This window comes from Lagopus leucura, unplaced genomic scaffold (assembly GCF_019238085.1).
Source record: "Lagopus leucura isolate 7727_CA_CO unplaced genomic scaffold, USGS_WTPT01 Super-Scaffold_100001, whole genome shotgun sequence".
Taxonomy (NCBI): Eukaryota; Metazoa; Chordata; class Aves; order Galliformes; family Phasianidae; genus Lagopus; species Lagopus leucura.
In genome coordinates, this window is record NW_024962262.1 from 10,980,811 (window position 1) to 11,004,449 (window position 23,639).

Here is a 23,639-nt window from a genome sequence, read left to right on the forward strand (position 1 = left end):
CTTTTCCCTGCATAAATTAAAATGGTTAATCATGGTGTTTTTTTTTTTAATATCTGTTTCCCAGTAATCTTTTCTTCAAATGCATTATGCACTCTCTGTCTTCCAGCCTCCAACACAAAAGCACTTGTATTTTGCTTAGCTTCTTTTACATCAATGTTACTGTTTCTCTCTCACTGTCTGACCAAAGTGACCACACAAACACCACAAAATGCAAAGTTAAATACTGCTACTTGTGAAGTCGTAACAATATAATTTGCTTTGGAAGCAGAAAAGAAGAAGAAAGAGACAGCCCTGTCTCCTGAACTTTTATGTCTGTATTGGAATGATAAACATCCTTGTACTGACAAATCACCAGTGATGAAATGCAACTGTAATCCTCACATATTCATATGGACAGCCTCGGTCTGGTCAGCAAGACACTGAGGTGACAACATTCAGCATAGCAAACTGTAGCTGCCATACAACTAAACATTACATGTGCAACTGCTAATTTAATAAAAATGAAGAATTACAAGCTCAGTGTTACCTTTATTTGTAAAACGCATAGCGGCCACACCAAAATTGTAAGGGACAAAACCTGATGGGATATAACTGACTTTCTCAAGCCTTGTCCTCTGAATGTAATTGCCAAATAAACATGCTTACTAGGCAGCCCCAAATGATCAGCCAAAAGTGTGATTTGAGAGGAAGGGCACACACAACTGGGCTAACCTGGCAAATTCCAAAAATACAAAAAAAGTTATTTGGCTGGATTCTACCTCTCAATCATTTCACAAATTCTGTCTTCCAGTGGGAAGCCAGAAATTTATTTAAACAACAAAATTTAGGAAAAAGCTGCATTGAACTCTTTTTCTCAGATGTATGCACACAAACAGAGCAGATGGTGAAAAGGCAGCAAGCTCCCTGCTAGTCACATCAGCTCAGGAGCCAGACATTACGAACACTGTCTGATCCAGTGCTTGCTGAAATCAATAAAAGCCCTCCACTGAAGATCATGGGAGATGGAAAACGAACCTCCCCGTGCTTCAGCACAAATGTGTGAATGAAAAAAAACTGATGGCTTTCTTCTCCTCTGATTTTCATGGTGCATAAAGATCCAGATTATAAAATGCAATTTGTCATCTCTGAATTCTTCATTTGCTTACTTGGCATAAATAAAATTGTAGTCTATGTGTGTATCAGGGAGACAGGTATCGTCTTGCACTGTATGCAGGTGTGAGGTACAGTATGTCCTACAACTAAGAAAATGGTTTGAGTGGGAAGATAGAGGACTGAAAAAGTGCCACTTGATATTGCTTTTGCAACACCATTTTGCTTTGGTGAAAAAAGAAAGAAAAATAATCCAGATACTAAGATAAGATGAAATTCAATTACCCTAAACACCTAGAAAGACTGTGACTCTCACTAGATTATCTATTGCCTTTGAAATCAAAGAAAAGCTTCCTAGGATTTGTTCTCAAGTACTTCCTTGGCATCAGCTTGCAAAAAGCATTAAATTATTTCTACAACCCCCAGCTCTGATGCCATTCAGCAATACAGACTCATTTGGCTGCAGGACCCATTCAAATAGGCCAAGCCATATTTACGGATTTTGTTCTCATTTTGCTTTGCATTCGTATCACCTCTAATATTTATGATTTTACACATGGCTTGTATTTTAGTCATGAACATCCCATTAGCTTAATTTATATGCTGCCTCTAGACATAGATCCAAGAAGAACTGGAATGGGGGCCTCACGGTGTCAATATGAACTCTCTCATAACATAAGGCTGATGTTTATAAATAGTAGCAGTTAGGAAAACAAGAAGCAGAGATTCCATTACAAAAAAAGTCTGAAAGTTGTACTCACTGCTGGTAGAGGACATGCGGCTGTACTCAGACCTGCAAGACAAATAGAAAAGATCACTCAAAATGTACCAAATTTAATTCACGTTTCATATTAAATTAGTTTTGAGACCATTTGTTTTTGGTTTTGTTTTTCACTAAGGTAATAACAACTGGAACAAGTTTTGAACATGGCCTCAGAAAAACAAGTATTATGTATGAATTTTGAAAATATTTATTTAAAGCACTGAGTTTTTTTTTAGGAATGGAAGTGGCAAACATTCTACTGCTCTTCAGGCATAAAGATAAAGTTTAGGAGGCCCTCTGAGGAAATAAATAGGCCACTTCAGAGGCAGGTTAGGAACAAAAGTCTACCTGATTTTGACTCTATTCCTCATCTTTCTTCTCAAGCTGTTGTGATGTATTTTTTGAAGAGAATTCTATTTGCAAAGTAGAATTTTTATTGTTCTTTGGATACAACTGGCAGGGAACACCAAAAGAGAGAACTGTGAGCATTTAGATTATCATACAATCTTTTACAGCCTCCTTTTAATACTGAAAGGCCAACCAGGTCTCCCGGAGCCTTCTCTTCTCTGGCTGAACAGCCCCAGCTCTTTCAGCCTGTGTTTGCAGGAGAGGAATTCCATCTCTTGGATCATTTTGGTGGCCCTCCTCTGGATGCACTCCGACAGCTCAATGCCTGTACTGAGGATATTTGGATGCAATACTCCAGGTGAAGCCTCACCATCACAGAGCAGAGAGGCAGAATCACCTCTCTCACCTCACCTCTCTGGACACATTATAAGGCTTTTTGCTCTAGAAAACCCTCTCGCTCTTCAATACAACTCCCAGCAAAACCATTGGCTAGAGGTCGTATGTCAGTGCATACAGGATTGTTCATGAAAATGTTGTAGAATCACAGATTCATAGAAGGGCTTATGTTGGAAGGGTTCTTAAAGATCATCTAGTTCTAACACCCAGCTGTGGTCAGGGCTGCCACCCAGCAGCTCAGGCTGCCCAGGGCCCCATCCAACCTGGCCTTGAGTGCCTCCAGGGATGGGGCACCCACAGCTTCTCTGGGCAGCTGTGCCAGTGTCTCATCACACCCTGTCAAAAATGTATTCTGAACATCTAATCTAAATCTACCTTCTTTTATTTTAAAGACATTTCCTTCTGTCCTATCACTATCTACTTGTGTAAAAAGTTGCTCCCCCTCCTGCTTATGAGCTCCCTTAAAGTACTGGAAGGCCACAACAAGGTCTCTTTGGGGCCTTCTCTTCTCCAAGCTAAACAAGCTTAACTCCCTCAGCCTTTCTTCACAGTAGCAGTGCACCAGTGCTCTGAGCATCTCTGTAGTCCTCCTCTGGACATGCTCCAACAGCTCCACGTCTTTCTTGTGTTTGGGGCAGCAGATGTGGCCTCACGATGGCAGAGGGGGACAATCTCCTCCCACTCCCTGCTGGCCACCCCTCTTCCAACGTAGCCCAGGATACTGTTGGCCTTCCAGGCTGCAAGAGCACACTGCTGGCTCATGTGCCACTTCTCATACACCAGTGTCAGAGCTGTTAAGTATTTCAAGCAATGGTGCAAAAAACTTTGCGTACAAATAACACCAAACTTCTGAATGCTCTGTTCTGTGCTGCTTAAAAGTCACAAACAGGACCCATTTGTTTCCCAAAGATCCACAAATAATGAAGCAAAACAAATATGTCAACACTGAATACACTTAAAAAAACCCAACAAACAAATAAATTCATTTCCGAGTCCCTCCAGATGACTTCTGAGTGTTTAGATTTTGGAGCTCATTCATGGATCCTCCACTCCCTTATTCTCCAAGCGCCCCAGAACAGCCCCACAGAACGCTCTGCCACTATTACCTTCTTGCATGTTTACCTTGCAGTGCCCTGCAAACTGTTTGGGGAACCAAAACACAATTCTTGAATCCAAATCTAACTGCTTGTTTTATATAAATAATTGCAATAAGTTTGCAATATTTCTTTAAATCAAAAAAGCATGTGAGCCTTGACTCCTAAGATATTTTTCTGGAAATTGATATCATCTAAGCATATTCTCAGGATACCTTCACAATCCAGGCTCTCAGGCATCCAAGGGAATATAAGCAATAAATCCCCAACAACTATAGCAGTTGATTTGGGTTCTGATATGAACTTATCTCTGCAGAGGAAACAAAGCAAAAACAGTCATCCCTCTATTTCACAGTCCCATGCTTAGCACTCAGTAACCTGAAGGTCAGATGCTAAGTCTGCTTGTTCAGGTGAGCAGGTGCACAAGGAACTACCCCATCCTGAAGGGCTAGTAAAAAATGACTCCCTTGAATTTTTTACAATATCCATGCACCCCTCGTGCACAGCATCTCCCTCACAAATAAATTGTACTTCTCAACCACACTTCCCCTAGACACTTGTACAGCTGGGAAAGGAGGAGGTAGAAATGGCACAGGCAGAGAGGGAGATGCTCTTTTTTCAGCTTCCAAGGAGATAAGACAATTGCAGGGGTTGGTGCAGTATGGGGCATAAAGCTGTGGGGTATTTTCAGAAGAAAATCATGTGGGTATCATTTGGCAGCATGTATATTTGGGAAGGTGTTGAAACTGTTAATTTAACACAGCCCTCTTTCTTCACAAGCCCAGAGGCAAGCAATATCCATCCAGCTGCCTCCAAGCATCCCGAGCAAGGATTCATTTAATCTGCACTTCTGTTAGTAAACAGCCCAGAGCTGTCCCTGCATGTATCTGTGTTCAGTAGTTCATAGCTAATTCCATATGAATCTGCGTTGCTTGTATTTCATAGAGGAGCAAGACAATGCTTCGTCTTCTGCTTACTGCAAGTGGAAGCAGCTTTCTGTTACTTCACACTGTTATTTTATTATCCCAAAGTGCTGCAGGCGCATTATCGGGCATGGAGAATTAATGAGTCCCGAACCAAGGAGCTGGCATTCTGCATACAGGCAGGCCATGAAAAATGAGACAAGAGGAAAAATAAAAAGACGGGGAGTGTGAAGGGAGGAGACAACAGTGTGCTCAGAGACTAATTGCACAGATGCATTTTAATAGGCTTTAGAATTGTACTGGGGGCCTTCTGTAATTCTAATATGGTTCAAGCTAGTATTTAATTCATGTTTGTTGCATAACTGACATACATGGAATTAAAAAAATTAAAAAAGATAATTAAGCACAAAGGCTTATGTCAACCTCACATGACAAAATAAGGGCTGCAGTCTCCCTTAGCTCTACCTATGGTTGATAATGAGATGTCTGAAGTGTGTCTTTCCCTTAATGTTTGCATGGAAAAGATACTGAAGGACCCGCAGCTACATGCCTAAAACCTAACAGCATGAATATGAGTCTCTCTTTGTACTCTCAAACCATACATGTTGCCTTTTGTCCTCCCTCTGACTCCATTTTTTCCCCAAATCTATTTTGTCTTGAATTTAGTCCTTGAGAGCAAAAATGACAGTGAGTAGAATTTTTAATATTTTCAGCACATTACCACAAACCACTCAGATTCATGGTGTGAAATGGTTTAGTGACTTATAAAATAGAAAATATTTTTTTCTTATAGTCATTTTTGTAGGATACTGAATTCTAAATAGACTACAGAAATAAACAACTCCTGAGTCATGTGGACTCCATGGACACAAAGCAATTTTATCCCTCCCCATCCTTTCCACCCCTGTTATAAACATCCTGAGTCTTAGCTCCTATCAATTCCCCTGGGAGAAATTCTCCCATTAGGATAACTCAAGAGTAAAGCACTCTCTGACTTTAATGGTGAAAGACTGGAGCCATATTGCCCAGAGGTTCCCAGACAATTACATGGTCTTGCAATCAGCTATTTCCTCTGTGCTACCAATAGATATTACAGTTTAGATAAAAGGAAAGAGACATTCAGGACAGAAATCAAACAAATGGACAACTGTTACTTTTACAGGCACATAATGAGGGAAAAATGATCAAAAAGGACATTGAAACAGTAGGAGGTGCTGAAAAGGAGGGCAAAGAATCCATACCCAGCAGTCAGCCCAGCAGCAAAGAGGAGCTGTGAACATGTCAAGAGACATTAAAGTAATAATGCAGAAGCTTGAGATAAATGCAGGACTAAGATTCCCACCAGAGCTGCTGAAGCATCAGGAGTGTGTATTATCAAGGAGTGTAAGACCATCCCAAGTATAAAAGATCCTAAGCAGGCCTTCGAGGTCAGACTGCATTATTCACTGATGATTATTAATGCAAGGCCTTAGAATACCCAGGAAGGGGAAAGAGACACTGAATATCAGTAGCTGCTAGCACAACCTGAAGTTTCTGAGTGTAATACATAAAAACACAGTAAGCCCGTTTATTTGGGGAAGAAGAGCTGCTGTGTTATGTCTCTGCATCACAGAAAGACATCAGCAGGGCAACAGTGGCAACATCTATGCTAATAAACAGATGTGCTCAGAAGAAGTGTGCGGGACCGAGGCCAACTGCTGTGTAAGTCTGCACTTGTACCATTCAAGCCTCATGATATCCAGCCTAGTAAGCAGTCTTCTATCAATGGCCCCTGGCTCATGTTAACATGGTTAAATGTATCTAGAAATCCCACGGGAGAACAAGATGGCCTCATCTAAACTGATGCCATCTACCATCTAAAATATCCAAGAGTAAAGACAACCCTGACCCAGTGCTCAGGAACACATTCATATATTGTATAATAGACTAGTGTAGGTAGAACTAGAGTTTTTGAGCTGAGCAACATTTCCACAAGGCAGTTTACTGTGACAGATGAACATACCACTCAAGCTATTTTAACAAATGAACACACCTCTCTAGTTATTTTAACACTATGCTTTGCCCAAGGTCTCCACTGCCAAGAGTCCTAAATCTTCAGGAAAAAAAACCACCAAAAACCACCGCCCTGTAAAGTTTAGTAGCTCCTCTGTTGTCTACATCCTTAGCTTGCCTACAACTGATGGTATGGTGCCTGCTGTAGTCACATTTTTCCCTGCCTTCCTTACCTACAGTTGTTTCAAATTTCACTGTTCCATATAAAAGCTGTATTTAACAACTTCTTTGCCTTTCCTCCCCCAGAAATTGCTCCACGGGGCATTCAGAAGGATTTTATAGCAGTTAAAGCACAATGTGTGAGTCAGATTTAGGTTTTTAGTCTGTCTTGGGTTTCTTCTCACCAAATTCCTGTGGGTCAGATTGCAATCTGTTTCACTAATATCGATCCAACACAAACCCATTACCTTCGTTGTACTTCTACTTGTGTAATCAAGCTGGCTGCAGTGAAATAACTGGGAGCAACTCATCACAAAACACCTTGCTTTGGATTCCCAGTAGAGTGATGAAGTCAGAGGATGGACTCCCACAGCTCAGCTCATACTCAAGAGCTTATTTCCAAGAACTATGTGTAAGGCCCCATGTGAGAGATATCAGCATTGTCATCATTCTCACTGTCATCATCATCATCACTGCTGATATCAGCATATTACAGAATCATAGAACCACAGAACCATAGAATGGCTTGGGTTGGGAGGGACCTCAAGGATCTTTTCAAATTCCAACCCCCTTGCCAGAGTCAGGGCTGCCAGCTCCTAGATCAAGTGCTAGATCAAATTGCCCAGGGACACATCCAATCTGGCCTGAAACACTCCAGGGTCAGGGCACCCACAGCCTCTCTGGGCAACCTCTTTTAGCATCTCATCACTCTCTCAGTAAAAAATATCAGGATGAATTATTGTGTCAAACCTTCCAAAATGCACCTGATGAGGCTTGATGTACAAAGTCATCTTCTTGGGGTTCTGTTCCTCTTAAGCCACAGTTACTTGAAAGGAATCTCATACTGCAACCTAGCCATTGTGAGTATCAGTACAACTCTCCTGGTCAGCAGAATGTGATTTACATCCATATCTGTTTCAGAATTGCTTTCAGTGCCCAGCCCCAGTCAGGGGGCTATCTACCAACCATCAGGTCTATCTATATGGATAACTTCATACTTCAACAAAATAGTTTCACTCAACTTAAATCTGATCAGAAATGGTGTTTCAGCCTCAATTTGTGACAAAATACTCAAGTTTACATTGTTTGAATGTCAAATAAGGCAAATTCTGTAGCTTGACATATCTAGAGTGATGGATATATAGGAAGTGAAATTTTCAGGAAAAAAAGAAAGCCCCCAAGGTGAAAAAAAAACAAAAACCAAATAGGCTTTAGCAGCAGTGGTTTGTATTCTGTGAGTTTGTCACACATGGATGAAATCTGGGACAGGAAACTGACTTGTCATACTGAAGGACTCCCAGATAGATGACAAAGATGACAAAGTCTTAAGTACTGAAACCCTTTAAGTTAGAACCATCTGACACAGACATAAAAACAGCAACTCCTCCTGAGCAAATAAACAGTTCATCTATTCATTTGGTAACTTAAGCAGCCCATTCTCACCAAGGACACAAATGGACTATAATATTCCTAATATTTTTAAGTCATGAACACCCTCTTTTTCATACTGTCCTGTCTTCCATTAACAACTGTATTTGCTGTTTCAGAGTCTCACAAAGCTTACAGAATTGCAACCAAAAAATAAATAAATAAATGAGAAAAAGATTTTTTTTTTCTTAATCAGCTTAACAGATAAGGAAAAAGAGGCTCAGAGAGTTTGTGACTGATCTAGGGTCACATGGGCAAACAGGGAGAGTCACAAGGAAAAGCAATGAATACGTATAGCACATCCAAGAAGTTAAGACAACCTCTACAGCAATTAATTTAGGGAAGATAGACAGAAGAAAATGAAAAGAATGGATCAAACCCCAAGACAATATCCTCAACCAAATAGTAATTGATTTTGCTAAATATACATTCCAGATAGCTGCTAAATGGTACAGAGTCCAAAGCCTATGCAATCTTTTGGTTGTTTCTCTACATACCTTTGAACAGTTCCTTGACAGTTTGCTACTACCAAAGAAACAGGACAGTTTTCCTTCTTCCTAAAATTCATCACCTACTCAGCATTTAACTACCAGTGGATGAAGTCTGCATCATTAACAAACTCTCAATACTTAGGTTTTTAACTTACACTGAAAAAACTTCTTCCACATTTTGGTGTATTGGGAAAATGTCAGGTTTTCCCACTTTCTCTAAAAAGATGAATAAACCTTTTGAAGTATAAAAGGAAAGGCTCAAGTTGCAAATCCAAATCATTTAAAAGCTGTAAATTTTCAAAACTTTAAATGAATACTTAGTAAGGAAGGGAAAAAAGAAGAGTTTAGGTAAACTTCGGCACTGTTAGCAGGCTAACGATTAAAGTGTGAAACCTTTACAGCATCAACCCTCAGAGCTGTGTGAGGGAACACGTGAAGTTCTGATGGGAATTGTCACATATATTGAAATCACTCATGTCACTGATCTCACTAAAGCGTTATGCTCAATTAGGGTGTATGCACTTAATGAACAGAAGGAAGTATTCCTGTTGAAGCAATTCCTGAACACAGCTAATTGGACCTAACAAATCATACATAGAATCATAGAATCATAGAATCATAGAATCGCTTGGGTTGGAAGGGATCTCAAGAATCATCAAACTCCAACCCCCTGCCACATGCAGGGCCACCAACCTCCCCATTTAATACCAGCCTAGGCTGCCCAAGGCCCCATCCAACCTGGCCTTGAACACCTTCAGGGACAGGGCATCCACAACCTCTCTGGGCAGCCTGTTCCAGCACCTCACCACTCTCATAGTAAAGAACTTCCCCGACATCCAACCTAAATCTTCCCTCCTTCAACTTAAAACCATTTCCCCTTGTCCTGCCATTATCTACCCTTCCAAAGATTTGGCTCTCCTCCTGTTTGAAAAAAAAAAAAAACAACAACCAAACACAAAAATCTAGGGAACAAAAAATTTAAGACTCCAAAATCAAGAAGATTGAACAATGCAGTTTTCTGCAACTCATTTTAAACAGCTTAGTATGAATTTTCCATCCTTTTTGCTTCTCTTTATAATTGGTAAGTTCTTTAAATATTAAGATTTCTCCTCCCTTCAAATTCTTCCAATTGTTTTCCCCCCTCTCTGCTTTCTAATCAGAACACTTTCCCTCTCAAAAGACCTTTTTCTTCTTCCTAAAATTTCAGGTCTCAAGAGTACAAAACCACTGCAAAACATTACAGCAGAAAATTCTTCATTCCCTGTACTTCTGGGCTAAAAGATTTCAGTAAATGAAGTAAATATTTTTACTAGAAAGCTCCAAAATACAGTTCCAAAAAGGTGCAGTTAGTACATAACATCTCTTAGATCAGGGATGGTCAAATACTTTCAAATCTCATTAATAAATAGCCAATATAAACTAATTGGCTTACACGTTCTCCTCACTTTATTTAGGTACTTGATAACAACAGCTCAATCCATTCTGATTGGATTCAGTCACTTAAAATACACTATTTTGTTCTGTGACCTCTTTGCCAGCCATGTTTACTGAGGCAAATGCAGTAAGAGAGAGATATTTTCCAGCGGATTAGGAAAATAAAGGTTTAAAACTGTAAGTGAGCTTTTCTGTAGCTGGAAGCCACAGCAAAACCTTACGAGACATATGGAATACCTGATGTATGAGATTGGCCTGCTTTTATACACAGCTTCCATGGTACAGGCTTACACAACAATACATACAGTTTTGGAGATGACAGTGTCTTGCAGCACCTGGCTTCACTGCAGTCACTGCACGCTATTGTTCAGAGACAGAAAGGGAGGCTTGATGTAAACCCCTGACTGAATCACTTTGACCGCTCTCCATACTTTCATAGGACCGTGGCTGAACATCAAAATAGTTAATTTTATTTTGAGCCATTGAGTAATTAGAGAAAAAGGAAAACAGCTCAATTTAGCAGTTCGGCAATATCTATGATGGGACCGAGATAAAGCACAAAGCAGATCGTCTGGTAAGTCAGGAAGGCAAGTGCTGGGAGCAGTTGGCTTGGTGAGAAAACTGAAACATAAACATTGCGAAAGAGACATACGCAAAGTGTTTATCAGACTGAAATAGATGCTAAACAGAACTAAAAATAAGAATAGAAGTGCAGGGACCTACTGCTTTTCAGAATGAACACCTTTGCAACGCACTGCAGCTATTAATTGCCATATGCTCCTGTTAAAGTTTCTCAGACACTTTTATGCTGAGCTGCACCTTCCAGTGTCAAGCCAATGACAGGGACGCTTCACAAAATCATCAACACATCACCGGCATCAGGCATAAGCAGCTGTCATGCTGCTCAGTGCAGTTTAAAGGCTCACATCACCATCTGGGGCAAATCCTTTTGAGTGCCCCTTCTGAGGAAATGCAGGTTTTCCTGTTCTGGATAAGCACAGTAAATTAAGAGTGACTTGGCCCATCAAGGATGCTTTGAGCTTTGAACCAGCCATGATTATTTTGTATTCCTTTTTACCCACATTCCTCAAAGATGAACGGAAAACCTGTTGTCCCAAGAACTAAAAAAGTGTGGATTTTTGTCCTTAAGCTCAGGTCTCATAAAATACTTAAAAAATTTCACTGTCAGGTGTCTGCAATACGACAACAATGTAAGGTGATGGAGAAAGTCCTTCACTTCTCCGACCACAGAAGAATTAAAACACACATATTTGAATTAATAGCTAGATAAATGAAAGAGATTGCCATATTTCATGTCTACTTTTTTAAACTTCAATGTTGCTAGTTCAGTTTGGGTGCTGAACACCTGATATCATTCTGCAAACCATTAGCTTTACAGTTTTGTTACACTCTGTCTCATGCACCACCAGCACTGTGCATCCCAGTGGGGGCTGTTACTCACCAGAATCAGTCTGAGATCAAGATACTGTCTTTCTCCCTGAATTTCAGCACGTGCTGCTACAGTAGCAATAAGGGAGAAAGTCAATAGGAATAGGAAGTCTGCCTGACCTCTGTGATCCTTGTGTGTTCCTTCCAACTTGGGATATTCTATAATTCCATGACATTACACAAAGGGGAGTACCAGTGCGTATGTACACCCCATGCAACAAGGTGAAGATATCCCAGACAAGGAGCTGGGAGAATCCAGCTGGAAGGCAGGGAACAGACCTGGAAGAGAACAGCATCAAGGGATTTGTCCTTCTGAACCCAGAAAACGAGCACAGGCTCACTGCTGTTCCCAACAAGATGAGCCAGCAGTACCATGTGGGATGACTGCAGAGAGTTTCCTGCTGTCCTGCAGAAGTAGGAGCTGAACGAGTATCCCACGGGCAATGCCTGCAGCTCGAAGTCACCCAGCTCACGAGCAGAGCACACCTCTAGTTGCTGGGTCACGGATTCAGGTAAAACCGACTTACAGGACACTTAGGTTGGTTAACTACCTGCAAAGTTTACAGCACTTCATAGGTCGGTATGGTGAGCACCCACAAATCTAAGCTCCTCCGTGGCTCTGTGGTGATCCCTCCCAGGACCTGACTCTGGTGTCACTGCTCCCAGCAAGGCACCCTGCCGGCCATCGTCATCTCGAGCTGTCCCGGGAAGGAGGGATGGCTCTGGGAACACAGAGCCGTGGGGCTTCAACCGAAAGCTCACGGCCACAGCCTGGCACTATCCTCCTCCCCACGCGTATACTAAGGGGACTTTTTCCCCATCACCAGAAGGAGCCCTCTCTCGCTTCCCAGCGCATCCTGCGGCGCGGTGGAAGAAGGCAACCCGCGTACGGCACACAAAGCCCTTTCCCCGGCCGGCCAACGAGTGCAGCCCCCGGTAGGAGAAGGCAGAGCCGCCCCGTCCCGACCCCGCGCTCACCCGCCCGTCTCGGCTCCCGAATCCCCGCAGTCCTCCTCGCCGCCGCGGGGCTGCTGCCGCTGCATGCTGCCAGCTCCCGGCTCGCTCCATGCCCGTCGCCGCTCCGCCGCCGTCTGTGGGAGGCGGTGGCTCTCGGCACCGGCCCGCCCCGGCCCGCCCGCGCGGGGCTCGGGGCCGCTCCCTCGGCCCGGCCTCCCGCCGCCGGGCTGCCCGCTGGGTGCCGCCACGGGACTGGGGGCGGTTGCGGCCTACGTGGGGCGGGCCGCGCGGTTTCGCTGAGGCCCCTCACTGCCCTCTCCGGGCGCTCGGTGGCCGCGTTCGTGTGATCGCTTTGAAACTGCGCGTGGAGACAGACGCGCAGAGGTTGTCCGGGCGGCAGTAACGATGAGAAAGTGAGGCGGTGCAAAACCAGTACGTGGAGTGATTCCTGTGAAGAGCTAGCGGTGTAGCAAAGGCTACCAGCAGTCATATGCACTGAGGTGGGACTGCAGTGAGAAGTTCACAGATCACTGCACAGCTGAGGCTGGCAGGACCCTCTGGGTGCCTCCACTCCATCCCCTGCCCCAGCAGGGACATCCAAAGCAGGGTGCACAGGGCCATGTCCAGGCAGCTCTGGGAGATCCCCAAGGAGGAGATCCCACAGCCTGTGGGCAGCCTGTGCCTGTGCTCCGTCACTGCACAGCACAGAAGGGCTCCTGGTGTTCAGAGGGAACCTCCTGTGCTCCAGTTTGTGCCCATGGCCTCTGGTCCTGGCATTGACACAGCCTGGCTCCAGGCTCTGGCACCCTCCATCAGGTACTTACAGACACTGATGAGATCCCCGAGCCTCCTCTTCTCCAGCTGAGCAGCCACGGCTCTCTCAGCCATTTCTCACAGGAGAGGAGTTCCAGGCCTTTCTTCATCTTGGTGGCTTTTTGCTGGACTCTTTCCAATATATCCAGATCTCTCTTGTACTGGGGGGCTCAGAACTGGAAACAGTACTCCAGGTGCACTGCCACCAACTCTAAGTAGAGCGGAAGGATCACCTCTCTGCAGGCAGCTCCCATGTTCCCCACATCCAGCATATCTGGAGGGGAACACTTCCCTGTTTTTCCCTCACACTGAAGTGGAAATATTCACCCATGTAGGTATAAACTGAGATCTCGCTTGGCAAAATAATCCATCATTCTTTAATCCACGTGGTTTAAAGTAGAAAAATTGTGAAAATCTCAAAATCATAAAATACGAGACTGGACCAGAAGTTTTGTGTACCACACAAAACAAATCTTATTTTGGAGTAAGAAGTGCTAGGTTTCCATTAGTACTTTTTAAGCTATACTAGTACTTGTACAACATTAATGTCCCTCATACATTTGTGCTTGCCAGTGATGCAAGTATACAGTCATGTATACTGCATGTAGTAGCTCAAATGAAGAGTGATCAAATGAAGGGCTCATACAGGGCATAGTTCATGCAACTGTTTTCTCCAAATGTTTGTGCCTGTAGTTCTCTAAAATATTCTATACATAGGTAGGAATTCTGTGAAATTAGAGGAAGATAGAACAGCTTGAGAATAGCTGCAAAGCTGGGTTAGCATGCTGTAGGAGCAATATACCTAGCCCAGATTGCCCACTGTGAAATCAATGGTTTCTCTACCAAATCTTGCTGCAGAGCTTGTGTGCAGTCTTGTGGCCTCTCAGCATCACAGGTCAATCCACCACATGTCCATGGTCTTTAGAAGGAACTTTCAATCTCTACAGTTCATCAGCAGTTAGAAAATAAAATGTTCTGTTGTATAGGAAATTTGGTATTTAAACAATTTTGAGTATCTGGTTTGATTTGCATGCATGTCATTTTGAAGGCAGTAAAAAATATTCTTTAGTTTATATGAAGGATTTCATTTAAATTTTGCAATAAATATAAAGTTTTATGTAATAGAATAAACCCCTTTGATTAGAGTATTTATTCAGTCTTTTCCCAGCCAATTTACTTGAAGTTATTTAGACAAAATCCTGTAAAAAGTACTCATACACAACTCTGCTGTCCTTCAGAACATAGGGAAAAAACTTCTGTCCTTCAAGACTGCCTTCCATCTAAATCAATTTACTCATATACATAAAATTAAATGCATCCAATTTCTTCTAGGATTGGGACCAAAATGCTGTGCTTTCAGCTTGTCGAATCATCGTTTTCAGGTAAGAGGCATTGGTAAGTTTTCAGATACTGTGTGTGGCTAAATGATTCATCCAAGGAAAGAGACTGGCAGAACTGATGCAAAAATCCAGTGAATCTTGATTCCCATCTTGAGCCTCTATTTTGGGAATAGCTAAATATTTATTCTTCAATAATTGCGATAGGGATGGAGGATTCTGAGCCCCCTTAGGACGTGTTTTGGAGGCATTTATATTATTCTCTATTACCAGGGCTGAACAGACTTTGCTGTCACTTAGGCTACACACGTACATTTATTTAGTTAATGCAACGATGTTTAAAAGCAGGTCACTTCCACTCACTTTTAAGCATGATTTCAAAGTGAAATAAATTGACTGTGGCCACTGTTGAACTGATTTAAGATGTAACCAAACCTCCTTAAATATTTAGAAATAGGTTTAGTTAAATGGATACATTTCTGTACGTTAAATTTTAGGTGGTCAGCTAATAGATCTTTTCCATCTCTGACTTTTATTATTCTAGTTAGTAATGTTTAAGCACTGGCATATGAGAGGATCTGGAATAGATTTTATGCTGCATTTAAGATTAATTTATCCCATCTGTCCCAGAAAGGGAAAAAAGAATCATTCTAAGGAAATATATAATTAAGATAGTAAGTAAAACTACCGCAAACTCCAGGCTCTCTTATTTATACACTTCCCTCATTTAACTCTGTTTTATTCTGTCTCTAACATAACCATGGTGAAAAGGAGACTTTTCTGCATCGAATTCCAAGCATTTCAGAGATTTTAATGAATGAGGTGCTAAGTCTTAGCCTTTCGTTAGCTTTTCTGTTACCTGTGTTTCACATTAGGTCCTCTGTATGGTCTGTTGAAAAGAGAGGTTAATTTTTAATGACTTTCTTGCACTTATGTGGCTGTGATATTGGTTTAAAGATAAGGCATATAAGATAAAGATAATAATACAAGCTGTTCATTAAAATGGTTTAGTAGCAGTGCTCACAAAATATCAGCAGAATTCTTCAAAGAAACCAAAGAAGTAAAACCCTCTCCTGTTGAAATCAAAGTGACACTGAGGATGTGCAGACCTCCCCCTCATTGCTCATGCACTGGTCTGAGCAATTAAGAGCAGGGTGCAGAATAGCGCTGGCTGCAGCCAGATAAAGGCAGAGTGGGAACCTGAAAGCTGAACCATATCAGTTCATACGCAAGCTAAAACAGAGGAAGAGGCAAAGCATCAATTTCCCTGATGGATCCACACCTGGATTCAGATTTCAATCTCTTTTCTACTCTCTGCCTGCTGGGCTATATCATCTGTCCTGCACGAGCTGGAAGGATGGAATGTGTGCTGTAGGGTTCAAGGCTGGCTCTCAGCACAAAGAAGAGTAAGAGAAAAAGAGGTGGCTGCACTGTGTTCACATGCATATGGATTTCCTACTGATCAGGGTATCGTGTATGGGATATCTCTAGCCTCTACCTTTTATTTCTTTTTATACAGACGCAGAACTTTACTACAGGGTAGAGAGAGAGGGCAAAAATATGTCCCATCTGATTAATTTAAATTGTGATGCAGGGGCACTCTGCTGGGAAGAAGCGTCCTCAATTCAGTTCTTTTCATGCAGCATTTTGGCTTTCTCCATTTTTTTTTTTTTTTTTTTTTTTGTGATGCTCCAGAAGAAAAGAAAAGGGTCAGTTGGCACTGCAGTTCCTTCTGGCATTATACCATAAATTACAGAGTCTTTATAGTTCTTGAAAGCAAGAAAAGATATCTTGCTTAGAGGATTCTGGACTGCTGATAAAGGCAAGATACTAAAGAATGGATTTTTCGTTCCTGACTAAATTTTCTCAAAATGGACTATACCCGTGCTTGCTCCATTCACTTGTCTCAATCTGTAGGCAGAATCCTGATCTTAACACAGGAAAAAACATACTAATAATTCTGAACTCCATTCCTGACACCTTCCATCCCATTTTAGGTGCTGCAGCAAGGAAATTTTTAGCCTACATAATCTCGCCTTCGTAGAAAAGGTTTCTTTCTTCAGTGGTCCCGGAAGAAATAAGCACCCTGCAGGTCAAGACTTTGTTAACGTTCAGCACTGGACTTAAGGTGCTGGCTCATAGATTAAAAATAAAATAAAGACAATAACAATTTTGGAAGGAGGAGGGGAGTTACAACTTGGCATGTGGTTCTGTCTTCATGCTAGGTCAGCCCAAAAAGGCTGACTTTCAGACTGGTAAATGGTGCCAAAATATTTGTGGCAGTTTCTCACATAGGCTATTGGGTTCTTGGGGTTTTTTAAGGGTTATGATGAGGTCAGGTTCATTTGTGGTAGGTCTCAAGACACCCAACCTCCTAAAATTCTACAGTTTCAAGGTAAAATACAACTGTGCAATAAAAAGTTGTTTCTTCAAAGCACCAGCAAGGGTTTTCAGTGCAGTTTAAGGGAATTTGGTTCCAGGTCCCACTACTTTAATTTTCATTTGAAATCCCTAGTATGCACACTCCTACCAAAGTTCACAGTAAGCACAGAAAATATGTATTTTATTAGCAAATTGTTCTTTTTTAACTTGAATTCTAGTGCATTACTTTTTTATTGAAAACTTCTAGCACTCAGTAACAACTGCTATAAGAACTTGAGTGTTTGAAGTCCTTTTCTGTATCATCCCAAAGCCTGGAGCTCAATGAGAGTGGAATACAAGGGGAGCAGAAATGCACCCATCACTGCGTAAGCAACCAGCTGGAGTTTTGGATCAGAAGACATTCCTGTTGCTCTCGTGCTGCACATCATCCTGGTCAGCCAGATCTTCCCTGTGGATTAAATCATCAGTGGATTTGCCTTCCCTAGGCTCAAGGATCAGCTACCTGCTACAGCTCTGTGAAGGGATGTGGAAGTCAGGTTGTGTGCAGCTGAGTTCCCCTTTTTCACCAGATCCTGCTAAGAGGCATCAAGCTCAAAGCAGGGACAGGAGCTGTCAGAGACGCTATGTGCTACACTACACCTCTCCTTTGGTGCCCCACAAGAGAGAATGCATCAGCACAGTCCAGCAGACATCAGACCTCGTGTCAGTTTTTGAGGTCAGTGAGATAGCTGTGGCTTCTAGGGAGCGTGTAGAGCTTTTCACATATATTCAGTGTCACTACCCTACTAGAAATGATCATAGTATTGACAAATGCGCTCCTATGCTAGTAACCATGGCGACTTCCATTGAACAAAGCTTTTCCTGAAATAGCATGTTTTACAAGGCAGAGGAAACATTTGCTTTGAAGTACCACTTTTGTACCCGCTGGTGTTCAAAGACCAAGGACTGAGCCCCTGTGGCAGCAGTATTAAATATTATAGCAGCTTTTATGTGTAGACACTTCTGAAGGGAAAAATGATCTTCAGGTTTTTTTTTTCTTCTATTGCATCTGGTCCTGACAGTAAAACATTCTGGAAGGCAGTTACATTTAAAACTGTTGGATCTCCAAGGGAGATTTTATTTCTGAATTGCTTTACCACATTTTGAAAAATCCAGTTTTGAATTACCTGTGACTTAAATTTTTAATCATAAGATTAATAATCAGATGGGCTTATTGGGTTTAATGTTTTTATTAAAACTCTTCATTCAGTAGTTATGGGATTTACTAACTGGTTTATCAAGTAAACATCAGGAGTGCCTGCTTAGTGCATAATCTAAGCCATGGTAAACATCACAAAGTAGATCACAGAAATAAAATTTAAGTATTTTTTCCTAGAGGATATTTGTGTCTGTTTCTACTTCTGACATCTATAACCTAAAGTAGATTTATGGATGCAGAGGGGAACATTAATTTTTTTTTGCAGTGGCTGATGCTGCAGGAGATCCAGTGTCCGTTGGCTGTATCTTGCTGGGTGTGCAGACTTCCTTTCCCCACCCTCATTAGACCGAGTCTATAACCATTCCCTTTACTGGTGTGGTGGGAGAAGAAATGTTAAAATATCCTTTCACTCATGTGTGCAGTAATCTTGCATACATGAAGCCTCTACCTGTGCTAAAAGCATTAGGAGGTGATGATGTCCAGTGAAGCATTGTGAGCCAAGAACATCTTGCTTCAAAGGCATCGTCTCTACTGATCAACGTGGGGAGAGGCAGGTGGGAAAGATAAATCCTGCTTGATATGAGTGTCAGCTTCTGTTAAAAATTGGCAAGGAATGAAAGCACGGCCTTGTACAGAAACCATGAAAAGCAGTGGGACTTACAAGGAGGAGAAATACTCCCCCAATGTATGGGCCAGATACTTATTTAACAGATACTGCAATAACAGATCTCTTGGAAAAAACAGCTATTTCCACAGGCTAATAGGTAAAATATTTACAGGATGAACCTAGAAGTTATTATGCAATTGAAAGCATTTACTCTGCTAAATAGGGCGGGCTTTTGCAAGACAGATGGAAATGAAATGGAAAACATTATTTCTAAACTTACTCTTTTTCTCTGTTGATTGCTAGATTTTTCCCCAGAGTTGGGTCTGCACATCTCTCTAGCAAATATATCCTTGGCCAACCTTTAGGAGGGCCAAAATGTGCAGGAAAAGGATTCTACAGCTATTCCCAAGGCACCTGACGTGTAGCAGCTAAAAGAAAGACAATAGCATGTGCAAGACTCTTAATCCAAATCCCAGTAATGGAGTTACATGATAGGCTGCAGCCTCTTGCCTCTTAATTTATGAAGGATCAAGTGGTATTAAAGGCAGTCAGCCATGCATCATAAAGTGCTTATCACGGCATGTCAGCATGTAAAAAAACCAAAAAGTCAATCCACAGAGAATGGGGAATAAAGTCATCATCATTATCTAGCTGTTCATGGGAAAGCTGGTCATCATATTCTTGTCTGTGAGGGGGGAATGTTGTTTATGCTCGAAGAAATGGTGTGTGACTTTCATGAAATGGTTTAGACGTGGATTCTGGGCAAAATAGAAATGCATGAAATCAATGAAACAGTAACCTTCATTGTCTGAAAACACACTGTTAAGATTAACCACCCTCATCCTTATTTTCTGTCTGCTCATCAAATGGGCACTAATAAGAAAAATGTTGAGTTTAATTTTGAACGCATACATCTTTTATACCCTCACATGTATGTGTGCATTTTGGCATTTCTAAGACTATTTATTGTGGCCTATTACTGCATGGTATTTTATAGATGTGCATTGTATTATTTGGATATGCACCACAGACAGTGTTCTGTATTTCCAAAATCTTTTAAATACTTTCTGTCTATTTTCCATGATAATACCAATAGCTGTAAGTGATACAAAACCCCTTAAGAAATACCTGAGGGTCAAAAACTTATAAAAATTTTATTCCAAGTCTGTCAAAAGAAGCAGCAAAATAACTTTAAGCACTTGCCTTTGTTCAAAGAATGGGAAAATACATTTTACAAGTTCCTTCTGCTTGTCCAGAAATTGATCCCAAAACTGCTCTCCAGAAGTTCTTTGCCTAGTGTAATGATTCAGATGCCAAGTTTATAAACACGGGATTTGTCAAATAAAATCTTATCCTGCATTTAGTCAATCACTTTCAAGCCTATCTGTTCTGTATTAGGTATGCCTCTTTAGGATCTCACATAAAACTCACAAGATTTTCAGAGCTTACCATCCATGGGCAGTGCATACTCAGCCTTCCTTAAAAATCACATTTCTTTCATTGCTCTGAATATGAGCCATTGGTTCAAATATTGGTTACAGAGGATAAGGAAGGGCTCAAGCATGTAAGACAGGATGGAGCGATTAATGAAAAAGCACAGAGGATCTTCTTGTTATCCAAGGTTATAACATCCATTTATTTTCCTCCCTTTTTCATTCATATGTTGTCATCGTTTGTCCTTCCTTTTTTTGTCTAATTTCCTTAAGGCAATTATTTTTCTGAAAGCATGTTTTGTCAACTGCTACAGACTAACTTTCTTTAGCTCAGGTTCTCTGTTCTTTTTCTCAAAAATCCACTTCTTTTTCATGGTGCTCACAAGAAAACATAGTGAAAATGCTTCACTTTCTTACTTCCAGTATCTGCCTCACATCCTTAAGTAGTCGGACGAAGTTTAGAGACTACTCAGCACAAGTAAAAATCAGTACTGCTGTAAACATGGGCAGTGTAATCTCCTTCCAGTCTCATTCTTCAGGAGTCTGTGCTGAATGTACGAGAGAAAAAGACAGTTTTTTGCCAAGATAGTTTAATTATGTTCACTTCTATGCAGAACAAAAGGCAGATGCAGTCACCAGCTCAGAGTACAAGTACAGGATAGAGGTTTCCTCTACTTTTATCTGCATTTTGTCTTTACTTGTTGAAAAGATTAAATGGACGGATTTATCTATAAGAAAATTTTGAAAGAAGGGAAAATAAAGATTGTCTAGGCATAAAAACAGAGGGCAGTGCCTGTTGTGCAGCTTCATTTTGTAGTCCAAGGGAACAGTGATGACACCAAACAGGTATGGGGTGCATTTTGCTTAATTCTAGGCACTCTTCTGAGCACTGCTTGATGAGGAGCTTACGTGACCTAGTCAGCTGCCTTCTGTAGTCAATGGGGAAAGATAAGCACCCTCACAGTGATTCACACCACTCATGGTCTTTCTACACTGCTACAGCGGAAATCTGCACATGGGTGGTAGGGAAATTGTTCTCAGGTTTATAACATTAATCTCCTATGTAGACTAACATCTACAAATTCCTCATTCATGAAGAAACCTTGTAATACTAACTAATATACTGTAGTTAATGTAGTTGTGTTAGCTTACTATTTCTGCCAGACAAACATTTCTTGTGGGATTAGATCATTTATCTGGGGCAGAGAAGTTTCCTTTCGTAATTATTTTAGTTACTGTGGTTGCTGTATTGTGAGATCAACCACATGAAGAAAATGTTTATTGGACTGTCTGAGTGATTGCTTCCTTTCTTGCATTTTTGGCAAAGCTTTTGGCTTTTGGAAGAAGTAGATGGACCAAAAAAGTCTTATTCACCTCCCCACCCACATTGTCAGCCATAATTATATCAGCCATGATATAATAACACGTTTAAACATTCTGTAAGTGTGGAAGAATTTCAATGGGTGATAATGGTAGAAGCTTATGGTAGAGCTTTGACCAATTTTGCAGTAACTGTGGATGGCTTAGGGAAGTGAGTGTGGATTTTGAATGATTTCACCAGCTAACAAAAGATATTAGTGGTTTACAGTCTGATAATTACACAGAGATCCATCTGCTTTAAGTTCCCCTTCTAGTGTGAGTGACAGAAGACCAAAGCCACATCTATTCATCCTGTAGGGGAGGCAAAAGAGGGGAACACAGCAGGTGTCTGGATAAAGGCAGGTTTTTCTGGGACACAGAGAAGCTATTGGGGTTTGTAGGGGTATTTATGACTAGGTTATGTTTACACAGTTTTATGATAATACAAAATGCTGGAAGAATGTTGACTATTATTTTGTGTATGTTAGTAGAACTGAAAGCAATGAATCCTGCTGGTAATCTGATTACTTTATCTGCTAAGCAAAAGCTCTACTTTCAACAGCATCCTCTGTGGCTAAGTATTTACTTACGCTGCAATGGAAATGCATTGCGATGTGCTTTTCCCAACATTTGTACCATTCTGATTATAAGAGGAAACCTTCCCATGAAATTAATTCCATTGCTTTTTGAACTACTTTTAGGGCTCTTCCTCACTTCCAGCTTGGAATTCTTTTCTATTTCCATGCAGTAAAGAAATGCACTAGAGGTAGCCCTTACATCTCTCTAAAGCTGTTCCAGTAAGGCCCTTACCCACAGGCTGCCTGTCCGCTTTCTCCATCTGTCTGCCCATGCTGCCCTGCATGCTCTGGAGATATGGTGCCATCGTGGCTGTGCTCCAGGAGACCACCCTGGCCTCCCACATAACAGAGGTTTTTGGAGATTTGTTGAGAAGTGGTCTGGTTGCTGGAGTTGCCCAGGCTAGGGATCTTATCTCTCTGGACTCCCTTCAAAGTCAATGAAGAGAAATAGGTGCTCTGAATCAGCACAAGAGGACTCTGCTCTCTTCCACCTACACTACTGAACTTTATTTTGACAGTAACTGATATCTTAAACACCTAATTTCACTGCTTTGAAATGGTGAAATCAATAGACCCTATATTGACTTGCAAGGCTGATTTCATGCCTCGGAATCTCGAAATTGTCTTTATTAAGACATGCACTATAATGACGAGATCAGCTGTTTGTTGAGATGCTGATTCGTGAATCTGTATGCAATTACTGTGTGATTTTTTATTGATCTTTACTGGTCACTGATCTATTCCAGCAGGGTGGCTGGGGCAAACAGGAAAGAGCTGCAAAGAAGGCAGGTTTTGAGTGATGAGATGCTTTTGTGTTTATCTGAATTCATTTATAAAATAATATCTTTAGAATTTATTTGTTTCAGGACTTGTGGAAACACTCAAGTTACAGCAAAAGTCTGCAGGAACTCAAAAGCTCTTTTCCACAGAAAAGAAAAGCCAGAACAATGGCTAAGGAGGATGCTATGCTGTTCATTTCAGTACTGATTTTGTACAGTTAAATTAAAAGTCAGCTTGGAAGCAAGCTGGTAGACACTAGGAAAAAAAATTCCACAAAAAAGGAGGCAAGGAGCAGGACAAAACTGGGGAGAAATCTACAACAAGGATGACTGTCTCAGGAGGTTTCAGATGTTAGAGACTATACTGGGAATGTGTAAGTACACTGAAATGAGTTCTCACTTGCAGGGAGGCCTCATTCTGACATCTCCTTATGTTCTTCTTCTGTTCAGGTAAGGAAGAACTCAGGCCTGAGGAGCACAGCTGTTCACATCTTTCTTTAGACCAAGATTTCCCTTCCCTTCCCTTCCCTTCCCTTCCCTTCCCTTCCCTTCCCTTCCCTTCCCTTCCCT

At 41.5% G+C, this 23,639-nt stretch overlaps 1 protein-coding gene across 1 annotated transcript in view; it reads right to left on the bottom strand.

Annotated features, from left to right (window-relative positions):
- FAM124A (family with sequence similarity 124 member A) overlaps positions 1-12,669 on the bottom strand; it is a 37,249-nt gene extending 24,580 nt beyond the window's left edge. The window contains exons 1-2 of the mRNA XM_042868561.1: positions 12,605-12,669; positions 1,851-1,882 (exon numbers count right to left, since the gene is read on the bottom strand). Of these exons, the coding sequence (XP_042724495.1) occupies positions 1,851-1,882; positions 12,605-12,669 (97 nt within the window). The remainder of the gene's footprint in view (positions 1-1,850; positions 1,883-12,604) is intronic.
- Positions 12,670-23,639: the final 10,970 nt, after the last annotated feature.